The sequence below is a fragment of the Oncorhynchus mykiss genome, chromosome 1, assembly GCF_057628025.1.
Source record: "Oncorhynchus mykiss isolate SJ-2025 chromosome 1, ASM5762802v1, whole genome shotgun sequence".
Classification (NCBI taxonomy): Eukaryota; Metazoa; Chordata; class Actinopteri; order Salmoniformes; family Salmonidae; genus Oncorhynchus; species Oncorhynchus mykiss.
Window position 1 is genome coordinate 87151149 of NC_143022.1, and position 24275 is coordinate 87175423.

Genomic DNA, 24275 nt, shown 5'->3' on the forward strand with positions numbered 1-24275 from the left:
AGCTCAAATTGTTTTGGTACAGACCTGGATAGTAAGATAGAACTCTGCAGGCTATCTCTGCAGTAGATTGCAACACTGCCCCCTTTGGCAGTTCTATCTTGGCGGAAAATGTTATAGTTAGGGATGGAAATTTCAGGGTTTTTGGTGGTTTTCCTAAGCCAGGATTCAGACACGGCTAAGACATCCGGGTTGGCAGAATGTGCTAAAGCAGTGAATAAAGCAAACTTAGGTAGTAGGCTTCTAATGTTAACATGCATGAAACCAAGGCTTCTACGGTTACAGAAGTCAACAAATGAGAGCACCTGGGGAGTAGGATTGGAGCTAGGCTCTGCAGGTCCTGGATTAACCTCTACATCACCAAAGGAACAGAGGAAAAGTAGAATAAGGGTATGGCTAAAGGCTATAAGAACTGGCCGTCTAGCACGTTCGGAACAGAGAATAAAGGGAGCAGGTTTCTGGGCACGATAGCATAGATTCAAGCCATAATGTACAGACAAAGGTATGGTGGGAAGAGAGTACATTGGAGGTAAACCCAGGCATTGAGTAATGAGGAGAGAAATATAGTCTCTAGAGACGTTTAAACCAGGTGATGTCATCGCATATGTGGGAGGTGGAACAACATGGTTGGTTAAGGCATATTGAGCAGGGATGGAGCTCTACAGTGAAATAAGAAAGTAATCACTAGCCAGGACAGTAATGGACAAGGCATATTGATATTAGGGAGAGGCATGCGTAGCCAAGTGATCGTTTGGGTCAAGTGAGTGGTTGGGAAGGCTGGGGACACGGCGATTCAGACAGTTAGCAGGCCGGGGCTAGCAAGCTAGCAGTTAGCAGACCGGGGCTAGCAAGCTAGCATAAGGGCTTTAGAGGGACGTCGCGGTGGGGGAAAGTCTGTTTTTGCCACCTCGTGCGGTGACGTTGATAGACCAGTCATGGAATTAGTAGGGTTCCAAGTAGCAGAGGGTTCCAAGTCCAATTGGCAAAATAGGTATAGTGGTCCAAGAAACTGGCTGATGGATCAGTTAACAGTCCAATATGCTCTAGATAGCTAGCAGCCCGCGGTTAGCAGAATGGGCCTTCAGGGGACGTCGCGCCTGAGGGTCCTGTTGGGATCCTCGGGCAGATTATGTCGGTATTCCAGTCGTGAAGGATCGGCGGGTTTCCGTGCCCCGTACCGGCAGTAGAAGGGGTCCGGATATTGTAGCCGAGGAGTGGGCTTCAGGAGTAGCCAAGGAGCCCTAGCCAGGAGATGGGTCTAGCATGGGCTAGCTCCAGGCTAGTTGGTGCTAGCTCTGGGACGGAAATGTTAGCCAGGAGTAGACAACCAGGGTTAGCTAGCTGCGATGATCCAGATGAAAAGGTTCAGAGTTTGCGGTATGAATCCGGGGATATGGAGAGAAAAATAGGTCCGGTATGCTCTGATTGAAACACGTTGTACGAACTGGCGAGAGCTTTCCAAGCTAAAGGTTAGCTGATGACCGCTAGCAGTTGTTAGCGGACTGATAGCTGGTAGCTAGTAAGCTAGCTAGTTTCAGTTGAGGTATTCCAGTTCGGAGGTATAGAAATACTTTTGGAAAGAGAGGAGGGTATTTTGAAGTTGAGGTTTAGGAAAAATATTAAAAAGAATGCGAAGAATAATATATAAAAAGATATATACGAGACAAGACAAAGACATCTGACTGCTACGCCATCTTGGCATTGTGTTGTGGAACTTTTGTTGTCCCCAGCACAAGGTGGACCTTTGTAAGGATCATGCTGTTTAATCAGCTTTTTGATATGCCACACCTGTCAGCAATGTTCCCTCAAATTTTGGGGGGCACTGAGCAAATTTCAGGTCTGCTGAGCGCAAACTTGAACATAGTTGAAATTCTGTGCGACTTCCAGCACGTGTTTACTGTGAACACCAACGCTGTAACCACTTTAAGTTACAGGTTTAACAGTGGCCATGTAGGCTACTGTGGCTATTTTATTTTAATGTAGGCCTACCGGAGTGGCCTACCATCAAAGACAAGAAAATGCATCCCATTTAATTTTTACATGGAAGTAGCTGTTCTATCTTTCAGCCTACAATAGCAGCCAAAACATGCAGGGCTTGACATTGACCTGTTTATTAATTTGTCATTCAGACAAGGAGGTGACTGAAAATGTTGTATTGTTTGATGCAAGAAAGCACTTTACAAAATAATATGCATTATTATTCCCATACCATTATTACAGAGAATCAGACAAATTATGCTACCCTCTGCCTATTGGCTACTTAGCCTAGTCTGTCTCAAAATACAACACTGCCCCTTTAAGACAAACAAACAACTCTTTACCTGACTTGCTTGTCAAAGATGTGTAGAAATGTACACGTTTTTTTTGCTTTTATAGGAAGCAATCACTCGCCTATTGCTGTCTACAAATAATCTATAACTGTGCTAATAACTCATCAACTAGCAAAGGATATGAACAAAATGTGCACGTGTGGCTACAGGCAGCTCTTGCTTTGATCTCAAAACAAGCGCATCTACTCACAACCACTCATGAAGTAAACACAGTTCAGTTCAAAGTAAATGGCACAGATCCATAAATGTCAATGGTCTATTTCAAATCAAATCAAACTTTATTTGTCACATGCGCCGTATACAACAAGTGTAGACTTTACCGTGAAATGCTTGCTTACAAGCCCTTAACCAACAGTGCAGTTCAAGAAGAAGAAAATATTTACCAAGTAGACTAAAATAAAAAGTAATAATAAAACGTAACACAATAAGACTAACATAACGAGGCAATATACAGGGGCACTGGCACTGAGTCAGTGTGCAGGGGTACAGGCTAGTTGAGGTAATCTGTACATGCAGGTGGGGGGCAAAGTGACTATGCATGTGGGTTCTTCAAAGGGTTCTCCTATAGGAACAGCCAAAGAACCCTCTTAGGTTCTAGATTGCACCTGTTTTTCTAAGAGTGTAGTTTCGTGTTCAACTTGTATTCGGTTGCATGCTTTCATTCGTGCAATCAAAACATCCCTTCATTCTGAAATTGTTCATCTGTTCACTGCTGTCTCCGAGTGTTTGTGTGTATTGCTTAAATCAAAATGACATGACTGTGTAACGTGATACCCAAAGACATTGTTTGTGTCCTAAATCTGCCTTGCTACTTACCTACTGTGCACTCGTTGTACTTCTACATACTATTTAGAACATAATGTTTAGTAAAAACGAATGCAACAAATATCCGCATAACAGTCCCATGCTAATGAAAACGCATTATCTAATGCACAATTAGCCTACGTTGATTTACGGCCCACCATTTGTTCATTTTGGTACAGCTTGTCCCCTCAGCTGATTATCAGCTAATGTCAAACAAGGTCATGTTTAGATGGAATACAGCTTTTGTCAAATTTGACATCGAAAGCTGTTGTTTATTTATGCGTTTTAGCTAACCCTAACCCTTTTCTTAGCCTTAACCTATTATCTTAACCTGCTATGTTCATTCTCATTCTGCGTAAATTCTTCTAACCCTGGTTTGAAAAGTCAATTAAATGCCGTATAGTCATGCTAAAAAGCTGACAACAGAGATGCTAATTCTGAGAATAATGTCAGCTCATCAACAGGAACCAGTTTATGGTTGTGTTTTTGAGATGTCCTTCCATTTCAGGTAAGTGTTCTTCTTCAGGTATTTGTGGAGCCCAAACACTTTTGGTCCTCTCCTCCTCCACGTCCTCCAGTATAATGATATTGGGTTTTCCCTCCAACACCAGCCAGGACTGAGCCACCTCAAACTCAAAGCGACACCACGCACTGTCAATGAAGTGGAGCAAAACCACCGAGATTACCTTGCGGCAACCGATGATGCCCTCGTCTATGATGTTGGAGGAGGTGGACTTGCCCACTTCAAAGTCCCGCTCATGGAGGCACAGCTGAATGGGAGGGCCTCCTTTCTCAAGGTTCTCCACCAGTTCCTCCATCACCCAGGCCTCGTCCTTGCTGGAGTAGATCACAAAGACATCGTAAAGACAATCCTGCTGGTGGGAGATCTTGTAGCCTCTCAGCAAAATGCAGCAGTAACACAGGTAGAACTGGAACTTGAAGGCCAAGACTGACAATGTAAGAATAAAAATGACAAAGATGGGCACTAAAAGTTTAACTCTCAAGATGTGCGTGCAGTATTCAACATCGAAGTCAAACACTTTAGTGGTCTGTGTTGATTCTGATAATGGTTTACACAAAATATTTGTTTTTATTTTTATAGTTCATTTCACTGAAATGGCATTTTGTCCCCCCATGTGATAAAAAGCGAGGCAATGGTCGAATAGGCTGTTTGGAGTGTTTATCCGACTGGATAAAAAATAAAAGAATAATAATAATTAGGTCCCCCCCACTTCTAAAACCAGAGTTGCGCCCCTGGGTTCATCCATATAATAAAATATATTTGTGAGCAGGAGAAATCCACAATTCTGGCAATCAGATTTTTGCCTAAATCTATCCATGTTAGTGAAGCAAAGCTAGGATTGGATAGAAAATGCACAGATATCAATTTATTTCCACTAAGAATCAACTCTCGTAACGTATTCAGATTAACAAAAGAGTTCCAGAGCAACTTCTCAATACCGCAAGATGAAATATCTAACGTTTCCAGAGAGGTTATTTGAGATATTCCTGAGTAATTTGTCACCAGATAGTTTGAGCATACTCAGATTCCTGTCATTGAAAGAACAACTGGTTTGTGACAGTGATTCCTGTATCGAAAATGTCCAGATACTTGTGATGACACCATGTTAAAAAGGTCTCCAGCACCAGTGAGCTTGCTAATTGTGGAAATCCAACCCTTCAAGGGATTCAAGTCCAGAAAATTGTGAAATATTCAAGCGGATCTCTGCATTGGAACTGATGTTGAGGTGGCGAAGTCGAAGTATGCTGAGTCTACAATAAAGCTTTCATAACATAACCTACCTCTGTGCATTGTCCTTGCTGCATGCAAGAACAGAAAAACTGTCCAAAATGGGTATCAACCACATCATTTTGTATCTGTGAATATTACAAAACAGACACATTCATTCAGCTCTGGCACTGGTCCTACCACATAGATGCCCCGTTCTCATGCATCAGGGGATGTGGTGACAATGTGGCGACAGGGGAACACAAACTTAAATAGCTTTGTCCTTTTAGAAAATGAGAGATAGCATGGGTCGGCAGGGTAGCCTAGTGAATAAAGCGTTGGACTAGCTACCGGAAGGTTGCAAGTTCAAACCCCTGAGCTGACAAGGTACAAATCTGTCGTTCTGCCCCTGAACAGACAGTTAACCCACTGTTCCTAGGCCGTCATTGAAAACAAGAATTTGTTCTTAACTGACTTGCCTAGTTACAGTGCCTTGCGAAAGTATTCGGCCCCCTTGAACTTTGCCACATTTCAGGCTTCAAACATAAATCTGTATTCTTTTGTGAAGAATCAACAACAAGTGGGACACAATCATGAAGTGGAACGACATTTATTGGATATTTCAAACTTTTTTAACAAATCAAAAACTGAAAAATTGGGCGTGCAAAATTATTCAGCCCCTTTACTTTCAGTGCAGCAAACTCTCTCCAGAAGTTCAGTGAGGATCTCTGAATGATCCAATGTTGACCTAAATGACTAATGATGATAAATACAATCCACCTGTGTGTAATCAAGTCTCCGTATAAATGCACCTGCACTGTGATAGTCTCAGAGGTCCGTTAAAAGCGCAGAGAGCATCATGAAGAACAAGGAACACACCAGGCAGGTCTGAGATACTGTTGTGAAGAAGTTTAAAGCCGGATTTGGATACAAAAAGATTTCCCAAGCTTTAAACATCCCAAGGAGCACTGTGCAAGCGATAATATTGAAATGGAAGGAGTATCAGACCACTGCAAATCTACCAAGACCTGGCCGTCCCTCTAAACTTTCAGCTCATACAAGGAGAAGACTGATCAGAGATGCAGCCAAGAGGCCCATGATCACTCTGGATGAACTGCAGAGATTTACAGCTGAGGTGGGAGACTCTGTCCATAGGACAACAATCAGTCGTATATTGCACAAATCTGGCCTTTATGGAAGAGTGGCAAGAAGAAAGCCATTTCTTAAAGATATCCATAAAAAGTGTTGTTTAAAGTTTGCCACAAGCCACCTGGGAGACACACCAAACATGTGGAAGAAGGTGCTCTGGTCAGATGAAACCAAAATTGAACTTTTTGGCAACAATGCAAAACGTTATGTTTGGCGTAAAAGCAACACAGCTGAACACACCATCCCCACTGTCAAACATGGTGGTGGCAGCATCATGGTTTGGGCCTGCTTTTCTTCAGCAGGGACAGGGAAGATGGTTCAAATTGATGGAAAGATGGATGGAGCCAAATACAGGACCATTCTGGAAGAAAACCTGATGGAGTCTGCAAAAGACCTGAGACTGGGACGGAGATTTGTCTTCCAACAAGACAATGATCCAAAACATAAAGCAAAATCTACAATGGAATGGTTCAAAAATAAACATATCCAGGTGTTAGAATGGCCAAGTCAAAGTCCAGACCTGAATCCAATCGAGAATCTGTGGAAAGATCTGAAAACTGCTGTTCACAAATGCTCTCCATCCAACCTCACTGAGCTCGAGCTGTTTTGCAAGGAGGAATGGGAAAAATGTCAGTCTCTCGATGTGCAAAACTGATAGAGACATACCCCAAGCGACTTACAGCTGTAATCGCAGCAAAAGGTGGGGCTGCAAAGTATTAACTTAAGGGGGCTGAATAATTTTGCACGCCCAATTTTTCCGTTTTTGATTTGTTAAAAAAGTTTGAAATATCCAATAAATGTCGTTCCACTTCATGATTGTGTCCCACTTGTTGTTGATTCTTCACAAAAAAATACAGTTTTATATCTTTATGTTTGAAGCCTGAAATGTGGCAAAAGGTCGCAAAGTTCAAGGGGGCCGAATACTTTCGCAAGGCACTGTAAATAACGGTAAAAAAAAAATGAACAATGGCCATTTAGGTCATAATCATCCATAGATGAACAATACATGTGAGATGCAGAGCCACTTCTCAAATAGATAGTGATGGTGTAGTATCTGGTACTAACTAGCCTATCAACTAACATGTTATTATCAATTACTAAGTGTTGAATGCTTTAGTAAACGACATGGTTTCTGCTCTCCTGTGGATGTTGTTTCTCCTGCGTGCTGTGGAGGGAGACATTTGCACAGAGGTAAAGTGTAATTGAAGATAGGTTATTGTTGAATGGTTGATCATTAAAATGTAATATTAGACAACATTGAAAAGGATGGTGATGTTCAACGTTGATGGTGCGACTAGTCAAGTCAACAGATTATGATACGTTTAGTTAATCTAATCTAATCGTTTACCTATTCCCAGTTTCCCACATGGAAAATATTTAATTTGATAGCTGTATTCATATTTTTGTCCCTGGAATTGTATTAGTTTACAAATTACAATATAAATAGTTCAAAATCCTAAAGGTTATTGATACTGTTAAACCACTGCATTACACTGTATTTATGACTATGTGTCTTAAAATGTCATTTTTATCAGGTGATCCGAAACAGGCACTACTCATGTGAAGGGAGAAACCACAGCTACATACCAGCCCTTCCTCCCTTCACAGAAACTCTGGATATCAGTTTTAAATACCTGACATCTTTACAGCACAGTATTTTCCCTCTATTATTGGATTTGCAAGTCCTTGATCTCACAAGGTATTTGGAATTATATTTTTGTCAACTATTGGACAAATCATATCGGTTTTATATGTTAGTGCGTACATAGTACATACAGATTTCGGTGTTTTCAACATGAAAGTTACGTTTTTATTCCCACTACCGACTGGCGCGTATGACAAAAACACTTGTACTAAACGAAAGATAATGATCTGTTTTAAACAATAGATTTTGGGAGATCGTGATGACTATAAACGTTAATGCTAAAATCACCAATCTGAGGGAAAAACGATGTGTATTTTCTGTAAATCACGTGTGGTGAAACGTTAATTTGTGTAATGTAGTAAACACGTTCTGTCCACGATAGGGAAATTATCGTAATATAACGTAGTAAATCAATATTTTCTATATGATAATAAATGTAACACACACACACATTTTCACAACAATTACATATATTTCTTCCTATTTAAACCATGGAGAGACATTTTAAATACCCCTAAACACAATTTAACCAGGATTTACATTAGATCCCGTGTGGCTCAGTTGGTAGAGCATGGCGCGTGCGGTGCCAGGTTTGTGGCTTCGAATTCCACGGGGGGGGGGGCAGTATGCAAAAAACAAAAGTATAAAGAAGTATGCACTCACTACTCTAAATCGCGTCTGCTAAAAGTCTAACATGTCGAGCGTCCATTGGATCTGTGAAACAGGCTAAAAGTTCGACTTCCCTATGTATAGGGTAAATAAGTGAATGACATTCTGCATATGGCTAATAAGAGGATAATACGTTTGTATTCATTCCCACTATGTCCATAGAAATCTAAGTGAATTGTGTTATGCTTACTGGATTAAGGTAAACAAGCCTTCCTGATTGAACTTTCATAAACGACATTACTCGATAATCTGCTTCTGAAGCTAATCAGGGTTGTCCCTGGATGGGAGACCAGATGCTGCTGGAAGTGGTGTTGGAGGGCCAGTAGGAGGCACTTTTTCCTCAGGTCTGAAAAAATATCCCAATACTCCATTGGGGACATTGGCCTGTGTGGGGTGCCGTCTTTCGGATGGGACTTTAAACAGGGGGACTGAATCTCTGTGGTCACTAAAGATCCCATGGCACTTATCGTAAGAGTAGTGGTGTTAACCCTGGTGTCCTGGCTAAATTCCCAATCGGACCCTCTTAGCATCATGGCCACCTGATCCTCCACAGCTTTCAATTGGCTCATTCATCCTCCCTCCTCTCCCCTGTAACTATTCCCCAGGTCGTTGCTGTAAATGATAATGTGTTCTCAGTCAATTTACCTGGTAAAATAAGGGTAAAATAAAAAAAATATGAACACATGAAGGTGTTGCTCCTCCCAGTGGTGGAAAAACACAGAACATTTATGATTAAACGATCATTGACAACTAATCATGTGTCAAAATAAGAGGAAACTGCAACTGGAACTTGTGTTACAGTCATTATTCCTATAGGCAACTATAAGGAAACAACAGCATAATTACACTGCATATTACACTGGTAGTTCCTCTGATGTAGGGCCTTGTTTGGTCTATCTGGTTGAAACCTCCTGGCGTAAAGGTTAAGTGTTGGATTGACAGTCTCAGGGTCCTGTGTTCATGTCCTGTTTGGGGCTACTTCCCCCTGAATATGCAACATGTGATGACCCTCCCACTCTGTCTGCCAAATTTTTTCTCTCTGCTCTTGTTTTCCTGGGCTCGGTTGCGTGAATAGATGGTGATAATGAAGGGTGTTGAATGGTGCCAAAGCAAACAAACAAGCCACAAAATGCCACAGCAACAGTGTGTCTGCGTGGAGTCTCCTCAATATATGGGGGAAATGTGTAATTATCCCCAGGACACACCTGGGCTCGGGTGTGCCCCGGGGATAAATAGATCTTTCCCCCATACATCGAGGAGACTCTCCACACAGACACACTTGAATTTTGGCTGTGGCATTTTGTGGTTTGTTTGTTTGCTTTGGCATCTATATGTGCAGAGCTGACCTTGACCAAACTACTCTGAAGGCTCAGGTGTGATGACGTCACATGCCAGACTAGGAAAGGACAGGTGTTTCAGATAATAGTTTTCAAAGCACTCATAGTGCTTTATCAAATCAAATCAAATGTATTTCTATAGCCCTTCGTACATCAGCTGATGTTTCAAAATGCTGTACAGAAACCCAGTCTAAAACCCCAAACAGCAAGCAATGCAGGTGTAGAAGCACGGTGGCTAGGAAACACTCCCTAGAAAGGCCAAAACCTAGGAAGAAACCTAGAGAGGAACCAGGCTATGTGGGGTGGCCAGTCCTCTTCTGGCTGTGCTGGGTGGAGTTTATAACAGAACATGGCCAAGATGTTCAAATGTTCATAAATTACCAGCATGGTCAAATAATAATAATCACAGGCAGAACAGTTGAAACTGGAGCAGCAGCACGGCCAGGTGGACTGGGGACAGCAAGGAGTCATCATACCAGGTAGTCCTGAGGCATGGTCCTAGGGCTCAGGTCCTCTGAGAGAGAGAAAGAAAGAGAGAAAGAGAGAATTAGAGAGAGCATACTTAAATTCACACAGGACACCGGATAGGACAGGAGAAGTACTCCAGATATAACAAACTGACCCTAGCCCCCCGACACATAAACTACTGCAGCATAAATACTGGAGGCTGAGACAGGAGGGGTCAGGAGACACTGTGGCCCCATCCGAGGACACCCAGACAGGGCCAGACAGGAAGGATATAACCCCACCCACTTTGCCAAAGCACAGCCCCCACACCACTAGAGGGATATCTTCAACCATTATGATGTATGGTGGTTGGATTGGTGGATGGTCAGACTCAATTCAATTAACGCAACTAATTAAATTCTCTTCAATCCCAGCCAGTGTGAGGAGGGTGTGTCAAGGAGTCACTGCTACTGGGAGGTGGACTGGAGAGAAACAGATACAGACATCGCCATCACCTACCAAAGCATCAACCGCAAGAGCAACAGCATGCAGCAGCCTGGGGTGGAATGACAAGTCCTGGAGCCTGTACTGGTCTGAGGACAAATACTCCTTCGTGCACAAGAACCAAAGCACAGATGTAGCCAAGCCCAGGATGTCAAGGGGAGGAGTGTATGTGGACCAGAAAAATGGGGCTCTGGCATTTTACAGTGTATCTGATAGCTTGAACCTCCCTCACAAAGTACAGACCACTTTCATAGAGCATCTCTACCCTGCCTTCAGTCAGTAGTGTAAATATAATTTAAAGTACTACTTAAGTAGTTTTTGGGGGTATCTGTACTTTACTATTTATATTTTTGACAACTTTTATTTCACTACATTCCTAAAAAAATGTACTTTTTACTCCAAACATTTTCCCTGACACGCAAAAGTACTTGTTACATTTTGAATGCTTAGGACAGGAAAATTGTCAAATTCACACACGCATCAAAATAATATCCCTGGTCATCTCTACTGCCTCAGATCTGGCATTTGTAAATTATGTCTGAATGTTGGAGTGTGACCCTGCCTATCTGTAAATAAAATTGTGCGGTCTGGTTTGCTTGATATAAGGAATTTGAAATTATTTCCTTTTGATACATAAGTATATTTTAGTAATTACATTTACTTTTGATACTTAACTATATTTAAAACCAAATACTTTGCTTTTTCTCAAGTAGTATTTTACTGGGTAACTTTCACTTTTACTTGAGTCATTTTCTATTAAGGTATCTTTAAGTGGATACTTTTTCCACCTCTGCCTTCAGTGTGTGGGGCTTTGGTTCCAGTGTGGAACCAGTGTAGCAATTTAGTGGGAACAGCTGAAGGAAGGTCTTGAACCCGTGATCCTACGGTTTCAGAGAAATCTCACGAAATCTGTGCCATAAAGGTCCAAACTTCTTGTAGTTGTATGCTTACATACAGGGAGGTTATACAAGCATATTGTATGAAATGTAAAAGTATCGATGCTCATTATTATTTATTGCCTTACCTCCTCACGCCATTTGCACACACTGTAAATATACTTTTTCTATTGTGTTATTGACTGCACGTTTGTTTATTCCATGTGTAACTCTCTGTTGTTGTTTGTGCTGCACTGCTTTGCTTTATCTTGGCCAGGTCACAGTTGTAAATGAGAACTTGTTATCAACTGGCCTCCCTGGTTAAATAAAGGTGAAATAATTTGTTATTTTTTAATGTGGATATTTGGTTAATGCTGTCACTACAATAGATGAATTACATTGTAATAAGTATGTAATTACAGAGAGATACATTTTGTTATGAAAAAACATGTTTTTGCTAAAGCTAAAGCTTTGAGATGAGTGATGGGTCAGAATGTACTCTGACAGTTTTGTGACACAATTACAAATTAGGGTTGCAATGGAGTTGCCATGACAATGTTCTCTAACCGTCCGTTCTTGTCAATGTATCACAAAGAAAATGAAATAGCTTTTGAATCTAAGAAAGAACTGTATTGACGTTATACTAAAAACACACTTATTGCAAGGTTCAATTTACAGCCAACCACCAGTTTTTCATTAATAATTTAGGAGGTTTCGAAGCACTAGGTGGCAGTATAAATGCATTCATTCTTGCCCTGCTGACACCAATGCATTTACAATGCGTTGGAGTCATCAGATCTTCATTTTGATTAACTGAAGGGAATTGATTGTTGATTGCGATACGGTTTTGGAAACTTTGAATGGGGTGAATGGAAGCATATCAAACACAAGTGTTGATGAGTTCGAAATCACTCAAAGCATGCACGGACCAACTGTCAAGTGTCTTCACTGACATTTTCAACCTCTCCCTGACCGAGTCTGTTATACCTACATGTTTCAAGCAGACCACCATAGTCCCTGTGCCCAAGGAAGTGAAGGTAACCTGCCTAAATGATTACCGCCCCGTTTCGCTCACGTCGGTAGCCATGAAGTGCTTTGAAAGGCTGGTCATGGCTCACATCAACAGCATCCTCCTGGACACCCTAGACCCACTCCAATTTGCATACCGCACCAAAAGATCCACAGACGACACAATCTCAATCGCACTCCACATCGCCCTTTCTCACCTGGACAAAAGGAACACCTATGTGAGAATGCTGTTCATCGACTACAGCTCAGTGTTCAACACCATAGTACCCACGAAGCTCATCACTAAGCTAAGGACTCTGGGACTAAACACATCCCTCTGCAACTGGATCATGGACTTCCTGACGAGCCACACCCAGGTGGTAAGAGTAGGCAACAGTAAGTTTGCCACGCTGATCCTTAACACTGGGGCCCCTCAGGGGTGTGTATTTAGTCCCCTCCTGTATTCCCTGTTCACCCACAACTGCGTGGCGAAACATGACTCCAACACCATATATACATTTGCTGACGGAGGAGGTCATAGAACTGGCAGTGTGGTGCCAGGACAACAACCTCTCCCTCAATGTGAGCAAGACAAAGGAGCTGATCGTGGACTACAGGAAATGGCGGGCCGAACAGGCCCCCATTAACATCAACAGGGCTGTAGTGGAGCGGGTCGAGAGTTTCAAGTTCCTTGGTGTCCACATCACCAACAAACTGTCATGGTCCAAACACAGTAAGACAGTCATGAAGAGGACACGACAAAACCTTTTCTCCCTCAGGAGACTGAAAATATTTGTCATGGGACCCCAGATCCTCAAAAGGTTCTACAGCTGCACCATCGAGAGCACTGGTTGCATCACCGCCTGGTATGGCAACTGCTCGACATCTGACCGTAAGGTGTGCGAACGGCCCAGTATATCACTGGGGACAAGCTTCCTGCCATCCAGGACCAATATAATAGGCGGTGTCAGAGGAAAGCCCGTAAAATTGTCAGACTCCAGTCACCCAATTTATAGACTGTTTTCTTTTCTATCGCACAGCAAGCGGTACCGGAGAACCAAGTCTAGGACCAAAAGGCTCCTCAACAGCTTCTACCCCCAAGCCATTAGACTGCTGAACAATTCATAAAAATCGCCACCAGAGAATTTACATTGAACCCCCCTTGTACACTGCTGCTACTCACTGTTTGTATGCTACCTATGCATAGTCACTTCGCCCCCACCTACATATACAGATTACCTAAACTAGCCTGTACCCCTGCACACTGACTCGGTGCCAGTGCCCCTTGTATATAGCCTTATTATTGTTATTCTTGTGTTACTTTTTATTATTACTTTTTACTTTAGCCTACTTGGTAAATATGTTCTTCTTCTTGAACTGCACTGTTAGTTAAGTGCTTGTAAAGTAAGCGTTTCACGGTAATGTGTACACTTCTTGTATTCGGCTCATGTGACAAATAAAGTTTGATTTGATTGATTCTGTTCCAGCCATTGAACCTGCCATCCCCAATGAAGGTGCCACCAACCTCCTGTGGTTTGAAATAGTCATGAAGATGGATGAGTGCTGAAATGGTTTCTCTACGGATTTAGATGTAATGTACATGACGCAATCGTGTACCTTCTACTGAGCTATGTTTATTTCATGCCACCTATTTGGTTTGACAATAAGTTCTACTTTCCAGGCAGACTATTGAGATGCACCATGGTGTCAAAAATATACCACAGGACATGCGTTAATACACTGTTGACTGTTGTCAACAGTGTGACCTAAATTCACAGAATAATGAGGATAACCATACTTTTTCTTAAAACAGGAACAAACGAACAAACAAAGCATTAGACAAACAAACAAATCAGAGCTAAACTGCAGGCTCGAACATCGATGCATGTGGTGCCGCGAGAAAACTAATAGATTCGCTTGATTTAGTTCACCAGACCGTCGGTGAGCGGAGTTCGTCATTTTTGGCCATTTAGTCGTTTTCTGCACCTCTTGTCCAACCGGGCTAGATAAATTGAACGTACCCAGTCTCCCCCAATGGGGGAGGAGTTGCGCTCAACAGCTGGCAAGCCTGCTTTGATGATTTTTGACAAAGCTACCTCCCCACGGAGATACACGAAACACCGTCGGTTCCCTCAGAAAAGACACACACTAATTGTCCAATTCAAAGAAGAAAAACGAACAAGGGGGACTTAAAACTGTCAAAATATTTAAAACGAATATATACTGACTCGTTGGAATTTTTCGTGAGAAACAGGAGAGATTTGTCTCGTGAAAAGGTGCCTTTTTGACAGAGCTTTTGCAGCTATAGGCGCTCGAGACGAGAGTGAAACGAAAGTTGGGAGCAAAAACGAATCTTTCCAAAAGGGAAACGGTGAGATGCTGAGAATCTATATTATCATTATTTCCTGTAACATTTGGCTAGAGTTGATAGGCAATTTAGCATGAAACCGCTAACTGAATAATGAATATATTGCTGCGAAAGTGTCGGAAAAAGTGAATATCATCTTGCATGTTTACACTGTAAACCAGTTGACTATAGTCACCCATACCTAACTCATCTGTCCAGATTTCATAGTAGCCAATAGTGACAACACGATGATGGCGATGTTGAGTAACCTATCTTCTTCCTCTTTCCAGACTGGACACTTCGCCTCTCCACTCACTCCATTTCCTCGCCTTCAAGTCACAAACACGTCGGCTGAGATGCGGCTGCCAGTTACCTGGAGTTAAATGCTAACGTTAGTCCATGAGAGGAGAGTGCGAGTTTGGCAAAGGACGAGGAGAAAGAAGAAGAGGGCTATTTCCTGAAACAGAGGGACCGAGGGACAGAGCAGGGAGAGGACATGTCTCTTTGGGTCATACTACCTGTTAGTCTGCCTTCCTTGACCATCACTGGAATATGGGTTGTGTGAGTGTTTCTGCTTTTTGTTGATCTTTTAAGCCAACTCAAATAGTCCATTGTTGTTTGGTCCTTTGGCCAAAGGCACAACATGTCTGGCACAGAATCTCAAACAGTCAGTCAGTGGCCAAATGTCATGCAACCTCAAAATACCATGATAAAGCAATCCACAGCCATAGTTTTATATATATATTTTTATACCTGACATTTAATGGCAGGATTGGAAAGTATCTAGTCATGCAAACCAACTGTGCCAACCACCACCACTGCTCTGGTCATAGAACCTGGCTGCATAGCTGCTGTGCATTCCAGGGCTCCATGGTGATATGAGTGGATTAGTTCTCTCCCCAGGCCTGCATGTGGCCTTAGAGCACTACTGTCTAAAATAGCTTGGGCTGTGATTCATCTCTCTCTCTCGCTCAAAATAGCAGGTTCAGGTAGCCTGTAGGCCTATTGCTATAGGACTTCATATTCAGTCCTTTATTAGGTCTAGGTCTATGTGAAGTCACTTAGGGTTGGTGGCTTGGGGTTGACTCCTTAGATGAGTGTCTAGGGGTGACATTTGTCCTGCTCGAGTAGGGCTTGGAGGGAATGAGAGGGGATGAAGTTTCAAGTTTTGTCACGTGCACAAGTACAGTGAAATGCCTTTCTTGCAAGCTCTTTCCTGTAATCAATATCAGTAGTGCTATAAAGTAAAGTAGAACAAAAACATATGAGAAATAGAAATAAAAACATAAGAAAAGTAAGCTATATAAAGGGTCTGTTCCATCGTCAGTAGCTATATACGGGGTCTGCTCCAGAGTCAGTAGCTGGAGTGTTAGGGGTAGATATGTATAGTGGTAAGAAGACTAGGCATCAGGATATGTGATAAACAAGAGTAGACACATTAGAAAAAGAAAAGATGTAATGAGGGTGGATGGAGAGAGAAAAAGAGTGAGGAAGGAGGGACACTGAGGGAGGAGCTCAGCAGTTGACTGCTGTGTTGCCGCCAGATTCCTCTCACCTATTTCCTTCCTGTCCAGTGGGACTCACAAGGGCACCCTGTCTCCCCGAGCAGTCAAGGGTCCCTCTCCTTGGGCAGCGGAATGTGAAAGGGCACGCTTTGTTACGTAACCCCCCCCCACCCCCCGAGTGGGGGTAGGATAAATACTGGGCTGACGGGATAGTGCTTATTCAGGGATTTCACACTGCAACCCACACCCACATACAAACACTGTACTCTGTTCTGCGCCATGAAATAGCTACTGAGAACTAGACAATAACTTTATAGTACAGTCCACTCAAAGCTAGCCGGCTTCTTACATAGATTCTTCCATTGACCTTTCTGTTTGCAAATGTTTTTTTCCTATTGAAAAAGCTGCATGTCGAATGGCAATTCAGTACAGAGGCCTTTTTCCATGCTCTTCTCAAAGAGGAAAACAGGGAAAATGAAATATTAAATTGACCTTTTAGGTGTAGCCTGAGGTAACCTGCACAGATAGTCAGCCATTAAGCTCCTCTGTATTCTTTCCGTGGATGACATTTTGGATGCTGATTTGATTACAGAACAACAAATGATCGCAGCACTTTCTCCGGTGACATTTCATCTTCATTTCATTTATCATGGGGCAATAAGAGTTTTTAGATTCAACAGTCTATCTACATTTCTGTTTAGTGTGTAGTTAGTTGTCCATGATGAAACTGTTAGAAATAATCATGATAATTATTTTGTGGTGTTCCAGAATGTACAGATTCTAGAAGTTAACGTGGTAATTGATTATAATGGCGGCTGTTTTATGGGCTCCAGACCAATTGTGCTCTTTTGTTTATCTTTTTGCGCTGATCTTAACTTTTTCCTACATAATGTTTCTGCCATTGTTTCATATGGCCGAGAAGAGCTGCTGGACATCAGAACAGCTATCACTAACCTCGATTTGGATGACGACTTCTACTTCAATGAGTCAGAGGTCGAAAGACACATTGATTATCGTGGACCAGGCCCAAATCCCCGACACTCCAAATAAAGAGGAGGAGGTGGTGCTATAGAGGCTGGCGTGCGGGATACCTGGCGAGACTATGTCGGAGATTGGATAAATTGCCTCTACCCTCCGTTCTATTGGCGAACGTGCAATCACTGGAGAATTAACTGGATGAGCTCTGTCAAGACTATCATATCAACGTGATCTGAACTGTAATATCTTATATTTTTGTGAGTCGTGGCTGAACAAGGACATGGTTAATATAAATCTAGCTGTTATTTCTATACGTCGGCAGGACAGAGCGGTTGTGTCTGGGAAGCTCAGAGAAGTGTGTGTGCATCTCTAATATTAAGGAAGTCTCGAAGTTCTGCTCGCCTGAGTTATAATACTTCACGATAAGCTGTAAACCACACCATTTACCAAGAGACTTTTCATCTATGTTTTTCATAGCTGTCTGTTTACCACCACAAACCGATGCGGGCACTAAGACCACACTCAACAAGCTGTATAGGACCATAAGCAAACACAAAAATGCTTACCCAGATGCGGCTCTTAGTGGTCGGTGACTAATGCAGGAAAACTGAAATCTGTTTGTACCAAATTTCTACCAGCATGTGACAACACTTAGATCACCTATACTCCACACACACAAATGCATACAAAGCTCTCCCTTGCTCCCTTACAAATCTGACCATAACTCCTGATTCCTGCTTACAAGCAAAAACTCAAACAGGAAGTACCAGTGACGCACTCAATACGGGAGTGGTCCGATGAAGCGGATGCTAAGCTACATCACTGTTTCGCTAGCACAGACTGGAATATGTTGAGGAGTTTACCACATCAGTCACCAGCCATATTAAAAAGTGCATCGAAGACGTTGACCCACAGTGACCGTACGTACATATCCCAACCAGAAGCCATGGTTTACAGGCAACATTCGCACTGAGCTATGGCTAGACATGCTGCTTTCAAGGATCGGGACACTAATCCAGAATCTTATAATCCTGCAACACCCTCCGACAAACCGTCAAACAGGTAACGCATTAATACAAGCGCAAGATCGAATCCTATTTCACCGGCTCTGACGTTAGTTTGCAAGCCCCGCCACATCGACTATCACAGATTACAATGGAAAACCCAGCCGTGAACTGTCCAGTGACACAAGCCTACCATACAAGGTAAAAACCTTCTATGCAAACTTCGAGGCTAGCAACACTGAACTAAGCATGAGAGTTGATGTAAGACCTTTTAAACAGGTTAACTTTCGCAAGGCCTTGGGCCTCCGGAGTGGCGCAGCAGTCTAAGGCATCGCAGAGCTAGCGGTAGATTTGGATATTCTACATTTTCTAAAACTGTTAAAATTATGTCTGTGAGTATAACATAACTGATATGGCAGGTGAAATCCCGAGGACAAACCATCCCAAAAAAAGAAAATTTCAGCCTATTTTTAATGGCTATCACTTTTATTATAAGGCCAAGTCCTCCCAGATTGCAGTTCCTAGGGCTCCCACTAGATGTCAACAGTCTATTAGAAAGAGTTCCAGGCTGGTTTTTGGAAAAATGAGCCAGAAATTGTAGTTTTTTTTTTAGGTGGCTCCCATTTTGGCTGTAGTGTTTCCAAGCGTGTGGAAGAATGCGCTTTCTTTGGTATTTGTTTCCGGTAAAGACACTAACGATTCTTCGTCTTAAATTTGATCGTTTATTTAATTATTAGGGTACCTAAGGTTTGATTGTAAATGTTGTTTGACTTGTTTGGAAAAGTTTTATTAGTAACGTTTGGGATTCATTTTGTATGCATTTTGATGGCGGGAACCTGGGTGGATTATGAAGCGGTCAATAATCCAACCAGTTTCCCGCCATCAAAATGCGCCAGCTAAACAGAGTTTTTATGGATATAAATAAGGACATTATCGAACAAAATGACCCTTTGTGATGTAACTGGGACCTTTTGGAGTGGCAACAGAAGATCATCAAAGGTAAGGAATTTTTTATATCGCTGTTTCTGACTTTCATGTCGAACCTGCCTGGTTGAAATATGTTTTTCATGTGTTTGTTTGCGGGGCGCTGTCCTCCAGATAATCGCATGGTGTGCTTTCGCCGTAAAGCCTTTTTGAAATCTGTCACAGCGGCTGGATTAACAAGAAGTTAAGCTTTATTTTGATGTATCACACTTGTGATTTTATCAAAGTTAAATATTTATAATACTGGAATTTGAATTTTGCGCTCTGCAATTTCACCGATGTTGGCCAGGTGGGATGCTACCGTCCCACCTGCCCATAAGAAGTTAAACAGTTCAACATTCACCTCAGGGCAAGATGGATTACCAGGACGTGTACTCAGAGCATGCGTTGACCAGCTCGCAAGTATCTTCACTGACATTTTCAACCTCCCCCTGACCCAGTCTGTAATACCTACATGTTTCAAGCAGACCACCATAGTCCCTGTGCCCAAGAACGCCAAGGTAACCTGTCTAAATGATTATTGCCCCATAGCACTCACATCTGTAGCCATGAAATGCTTTGAAAGGCTGGTCATGGCTCACATCAACACCATCACTCCAATTCTCATACCCCTCCAACAGATCCACAGATGACGGAATCTCTATTGCACTCCACACTGCCCTTTTCCACCTGGAGAAAAGGAACACTTAAGTGAGTATGCTGTTCCTTGACTACAGCTCAGCGTTCAACAACATTGTGCCCTCCTAGCTCACCACTAAGCGAAGGACCCCTCCAACTGGATCCTGGACTTCCTGACGGGCCGTTCCCAGGTGGTGAGGGTAGGCAACAACACATCCACCACACTGACCCTCAACACAGGGCCCCCTCAGGGTTGCGTGCTTAGTCCCCTACTGTATTCCCTGTTCACCCACGACTGCGTAGCCACACATAACTCTAACACCATCAATAAGTTTGCAGACGACACAACGGTGGTTGGCCTGATCACCGACGATGATGAGACAGCCTACAGGGAGGAGGGTAGTGACCTGTCAGTGTGATGTCAGGACAACAACCTTTCCCTCAACGTCAGCAAGACAAAGGAGCTGATCGTGGACTACAGGAAACGGAGGGCCGAGCTCGCCCCCATTCGCAACGACAGTGCTCTTGTGGAGCAGGTCGAGAACTTCAAGTCCCTCAGGGATTTCGAGAAATTGCCCTTAGGCTCTAACCAAACCACACTTGGTGTTATTTTAACTTCAAGATATCCATGAGTTCACAAAACAGAGTTTGAGGAAAGTGGAAAACTGGTTGAAAACAGTTTGTCAGCCCAGCTGACCTATTTTGTTGCCTTACAATCTGGAATTACAATAGATTTGTGGGGGGTTTGTATCATTTTATTTACACAACGTGCCTACCACTTTGAAGATGCAAAATATTTTTGGTGAAACAAACAAGAAATAAGACAATAAAACTGAACTTCAGCATGCATAACTATTCACCCCACCGAAGCTGATACTTTGTAGAGCCACCTTTGGCAGCAATTACAGCTGCAAGTCTCTTGGGGTATGTCTCTATTAGCTTGGCACATCTAGCCACTGGGAGTTTTGTCCATTCTTTTAAGGAAAAACTGCTCCAGCTCATTCAAGTCAGACTACAGATTGCCTATTGGATTGAGGTCTGGGCTTTGAATAGGCCATTCCAAGACATTTAAATGTTTCCCTTTAAACCACGCGAGTGTTGCTTTAGCAGTATGCTTAGGGTCATTGTCCTGCTGGAAGGTGAACCTCTTTCCCAGTCTCTAATCTCTGGAAGACTGAAACAGGTATCAATATCTCTGTATTTTGCACCATCCATCATTCCTTCCCCACATCATGATGATTCTGCTACCACCATGCTTCACTGTGAGGATGATGTTCTCAGGGTTTGCGCCAGACAAAGTGTTTTTCTTGATGGCCAAAAAGCTCCATTTTAGCTTCATCTGACCAGAGTACTTTCTTCCATATGTTTGGGGAGTCTCCCACATGCCTTTTGGCTAACACCAAATGTGTTTGCTTATTTTTTTCTTTAAGCGATGGCTTTTTTTCCGGACAGTCTTCCATAAAGCCCAGCTCTGTGGAATGTATGGCTTAAAGTGGTCCTTTGGACATATAATCCAATCTCCGCTGTAGAGCTTTGCAGCTCCTTCAGGGTTATCTTTGGTCTTTTTGTTGCCTCTGATTAATGCCCTCCTTGCCTGGTCTGAGTTTTGGTGGGCTGTCCTCTCTTGGCAGGTTTGTTTAAATTTTTTAAATAATGGATTTAATGGTGCTCTGTGGGATGTTCAAAGTTTCTGATATTTTTTTATAACCCAACACTAATCTGTACTTCTCCACAACTTTGTCCCTGACCTGTTTGGAGAGCTCCTTGGTCTTCATGGTGCCGCTTGTGTGGTGTTGCCCCTAGCTTAGTGGTGTTGCAGACTCTGGGGCCTTTCAGAACAGGTGTGTGTGTGTGTGTGTATATTGCACACAGGTGGACTTAAATAATGTGACTTCTGAAGGTAATTAGTTGCACCAGCTCTTATTTAGGGGCTTCATAGCAAAGGAAGTGAATACATATGCACCCACCATTTATCAGTTTTTAATTTTATTGAATTTTTAAATAAGTATATTTTTTTCACTTCACCAATTTTGGCAATTTTGTCTATCCATTACATGAAATCCAAATAAAAATCTATTTAAATTACAGGTTGTAATGCAACAAAATAGGAAAAAACGCCAAGGCACTGTACCTGAGAGGCCCATGCAGGTGGAGGACACTCAGGAATCTTTTACTACCTGTGTGTGTGGAAGAGAGCTATGGTATCCTGGGTCTGTGTGTGCCTCCCATGTTTTGTCTGCCATTCCCTCCTACCTGTCCAAGTTCAACTTGGTGTGTGTGAATGGCAGTGTAGCATACACAAGCTGACTCTTGTATTGTGGAGAAGTCACTGTTACTGGGATCGTGCTTTGATGCTCTTCCCCTCTCGCTCTCTTTCTCCCCCTCGGCCTCTTTCTCTCTCCATATTTCCTTATCTGTTGTCTCTCTCTGGCCTAGTGATGATGGTTATTCATGGTTGCCATGACTTCAGAGGCAGATGGCAGAGTTAGTGTTTACCAAATGTAATTTATTTTTGGGTTCAGGTGGTGTGTGTGCAAATGTTATGTCATGATGCCCCTAGTAGGGAGAAATCACTATTTTCTCCTTTTTGACTTTATGGAGGTGTTTGACCGCATTTTATGTTTTTTAATAATGAAGTTCTAAATCTGACCCCTGAGGGTTAGGGTTACACCGTCTCCTTCCTGAGCGGTATGATGGCTGTGTGGTCCCATGGTGTTTATACTTGCGTACTATTGTTTGTACAGATTAATATGGTACCTTCAGGTGTTTGGAAATTGCTCCCAAGGATGAAACAGGCTTGTGGGGGTCTACAATTTTTTTTTCTGAGGACTTGGCTGATGTCTTTAGATTTTCCCATGATGTCAAGCAAAGAGGCACTGAGTTTGAAGGTAGGCCTTGAAATACATCCACAGGTACACCTCCAATTGACTAAAATGATGTCAATTTGCCTATCAGAAGCTTGTAAAGCCATGACATTTTCTGGATTTTTCCAAGCTGTTTAAAGGCACAATCAACTTAGTGTATGTAAACGTCTGACCCACTGGAATTGTGATAGTGAAATAATCAGTCTGTAAACAATTGTTGGAACATTTACTAGTGTCATGCACAAAGTAGATGTCCTAACCGACTTGCCAAACTATAGTTTGTTAACAAGAAATTTGTGGGTGGTTGAAAAACTGATTTTAATGACTCCAACCTAAGTGTATGTAAACTTCCGACTTCAACTGTAGGTAACAGTAGTAGCTAGCCAGTTAACGCTAGCCCTATTGACTTACAATGGGCTTGCAGTCTATGTACACTACAGTGGGTATTGTAGGCAGGTAAACATGCAAACATTTTCAATCAGATGTTTTCTTGCCTAACATTATCTGGAAACGGTATATTGATTTTTATTTTTGTTATATGGAGGGGTGATGCAAAACAGCTCCAGGCGTTCCATGCTTTTCTTATCTCCTGTTCTGAGCATCTGAGATTTACTATGCAATCTGATACATGTCAAATCAGTTTTCTTGATCTTCTGATTAGAGGTCGACCGATTGATTTTTCAATGCCGATACTGATTATTGGAGGACCAAATAAACCCGATACGGATTAATCAGACAATTTTTATATATATGTATGTATGTATATATATTTGCCATGTAAAAAAGCTAACGTTTAAGTTCCTTGCTCAGAACATGAGAACATATGAAAGCTGGTGGTACCTTTAGACATGAGTCTTCAATATTCCCAGGTAAGACGTTTAAGGTTCAATTCAACTAAATTGAACATAGGACTATTTCTCTATACCATTTTTATTTCATATACCTTTGACTATTGGATGTTCTAATAGGTACTTTAGTATTGCCAGCCTAATCTCGGGAGATAATAAGCTTGAAGTCATAAACCGCGTGATGCTTGAGGCATTGCGAGGAGCTGCTGTCAAACGCAGTAAAGTGCTGTTTTAATGAACGCTTACGAGCCTGCTGCTGCTTACCACCGCTCAGTCTGACTGTTCTATCAAATCGTAGACTTAATTATAATATAACACAGAAATATGAGCCTTAGTTTCCGGATTTGACCATATTAATGACCTATCATTTCAAACACAAAACTTTAATTATTTCAGTGAAATACGGAACCGTTCCATATTTTATCTAACGGGTGGCATCCATAAGTCTAAATATTGCTGTTAGATTGCACAACCTTCAATGTAATGTCATAATCATGTGTAATTCTTGCATATTAGTTTGCAACGAGCCAGGCGGCCCAAACTTTTGCAAAAAACATTACCCTGACTGCACAGAACGCAAGAGAATTGACACAATTTCCCTAGTTAAAAGAAATTAATGTTAGCAGGCAATAT

At 42.2% G+C, this 24275-nt stretch overlaps 2 protein-coding genes and 2 long non-coding RNA genes across 5 annotated transcripts in view; 2 read left to right on the top strand and 2 right to left on the bottom strand.

The window, feature by feature from the left end:
- Positions 1-3603: 3603 nt before the first annotated feature.
- LOC110532804 (toll-like receptor 4) lies at positions 3604-4219 on the bottom strand (the record flags this gene model as incomplete). The annotated part of the gene is given in 2 exon segments (XM_090184747.1): positions 3604-3682; positions 3684-4219. Coding segments are annotated over 2 exon segments (615 nt in total), but the record flags the coding sequence as incomplete, so codon positions are not given.
- Positions 4220-7490: 3271 nt separating this feature from the next.
- On the top strand, positions 7491-11831 carry LOC149985674 (uncharacterized). Its single transcript, XR_016497711.1, has 2 exons — positions 7491-7708; positions 10542-11831. It is a non-coding gene; the product is annotated as an uncharacterized LOC149985674 (long non-coding RNA).
- Positions 9747-15170, bottom strand: LOC149985675 (uncharacterized). Its single transcript, XR_016497712.1, has 2 exons — positions 15044-15170; positions 9747-10174 (listed from the first exon to the last, which is right to left on the bottom strand). It is a non-coding gene; the product is annotated as an uncharacterized LOC149985675 (long non-coding RNA).
- zgc:154058 (Frag1/DRAM/Sfk1 family protein) overlaps positions 14556-24275 on the top strand; it is a 53910-nt gene continuing 44190 nt past the window's right edge. The window contains exons 1-2 of one of the 2 annotated variants that reach the window (XM_036987350.2): positions 14556-14865; positions 15132-15402. In XM_036987350.2, the coding sequence (XP_036843245.1) occupies positions 15338-15402 (65 nt within the window). In that variant the 5' untranslated portion in view covers positions 14556-14865; positions 15132-15337. Of the gene's footprint in view, positions 14866-15131; positions 15403-24275 lie in introns of those variants that run through there. The other variant, XM_090243046.1, reaches the window with a different exon arrangement.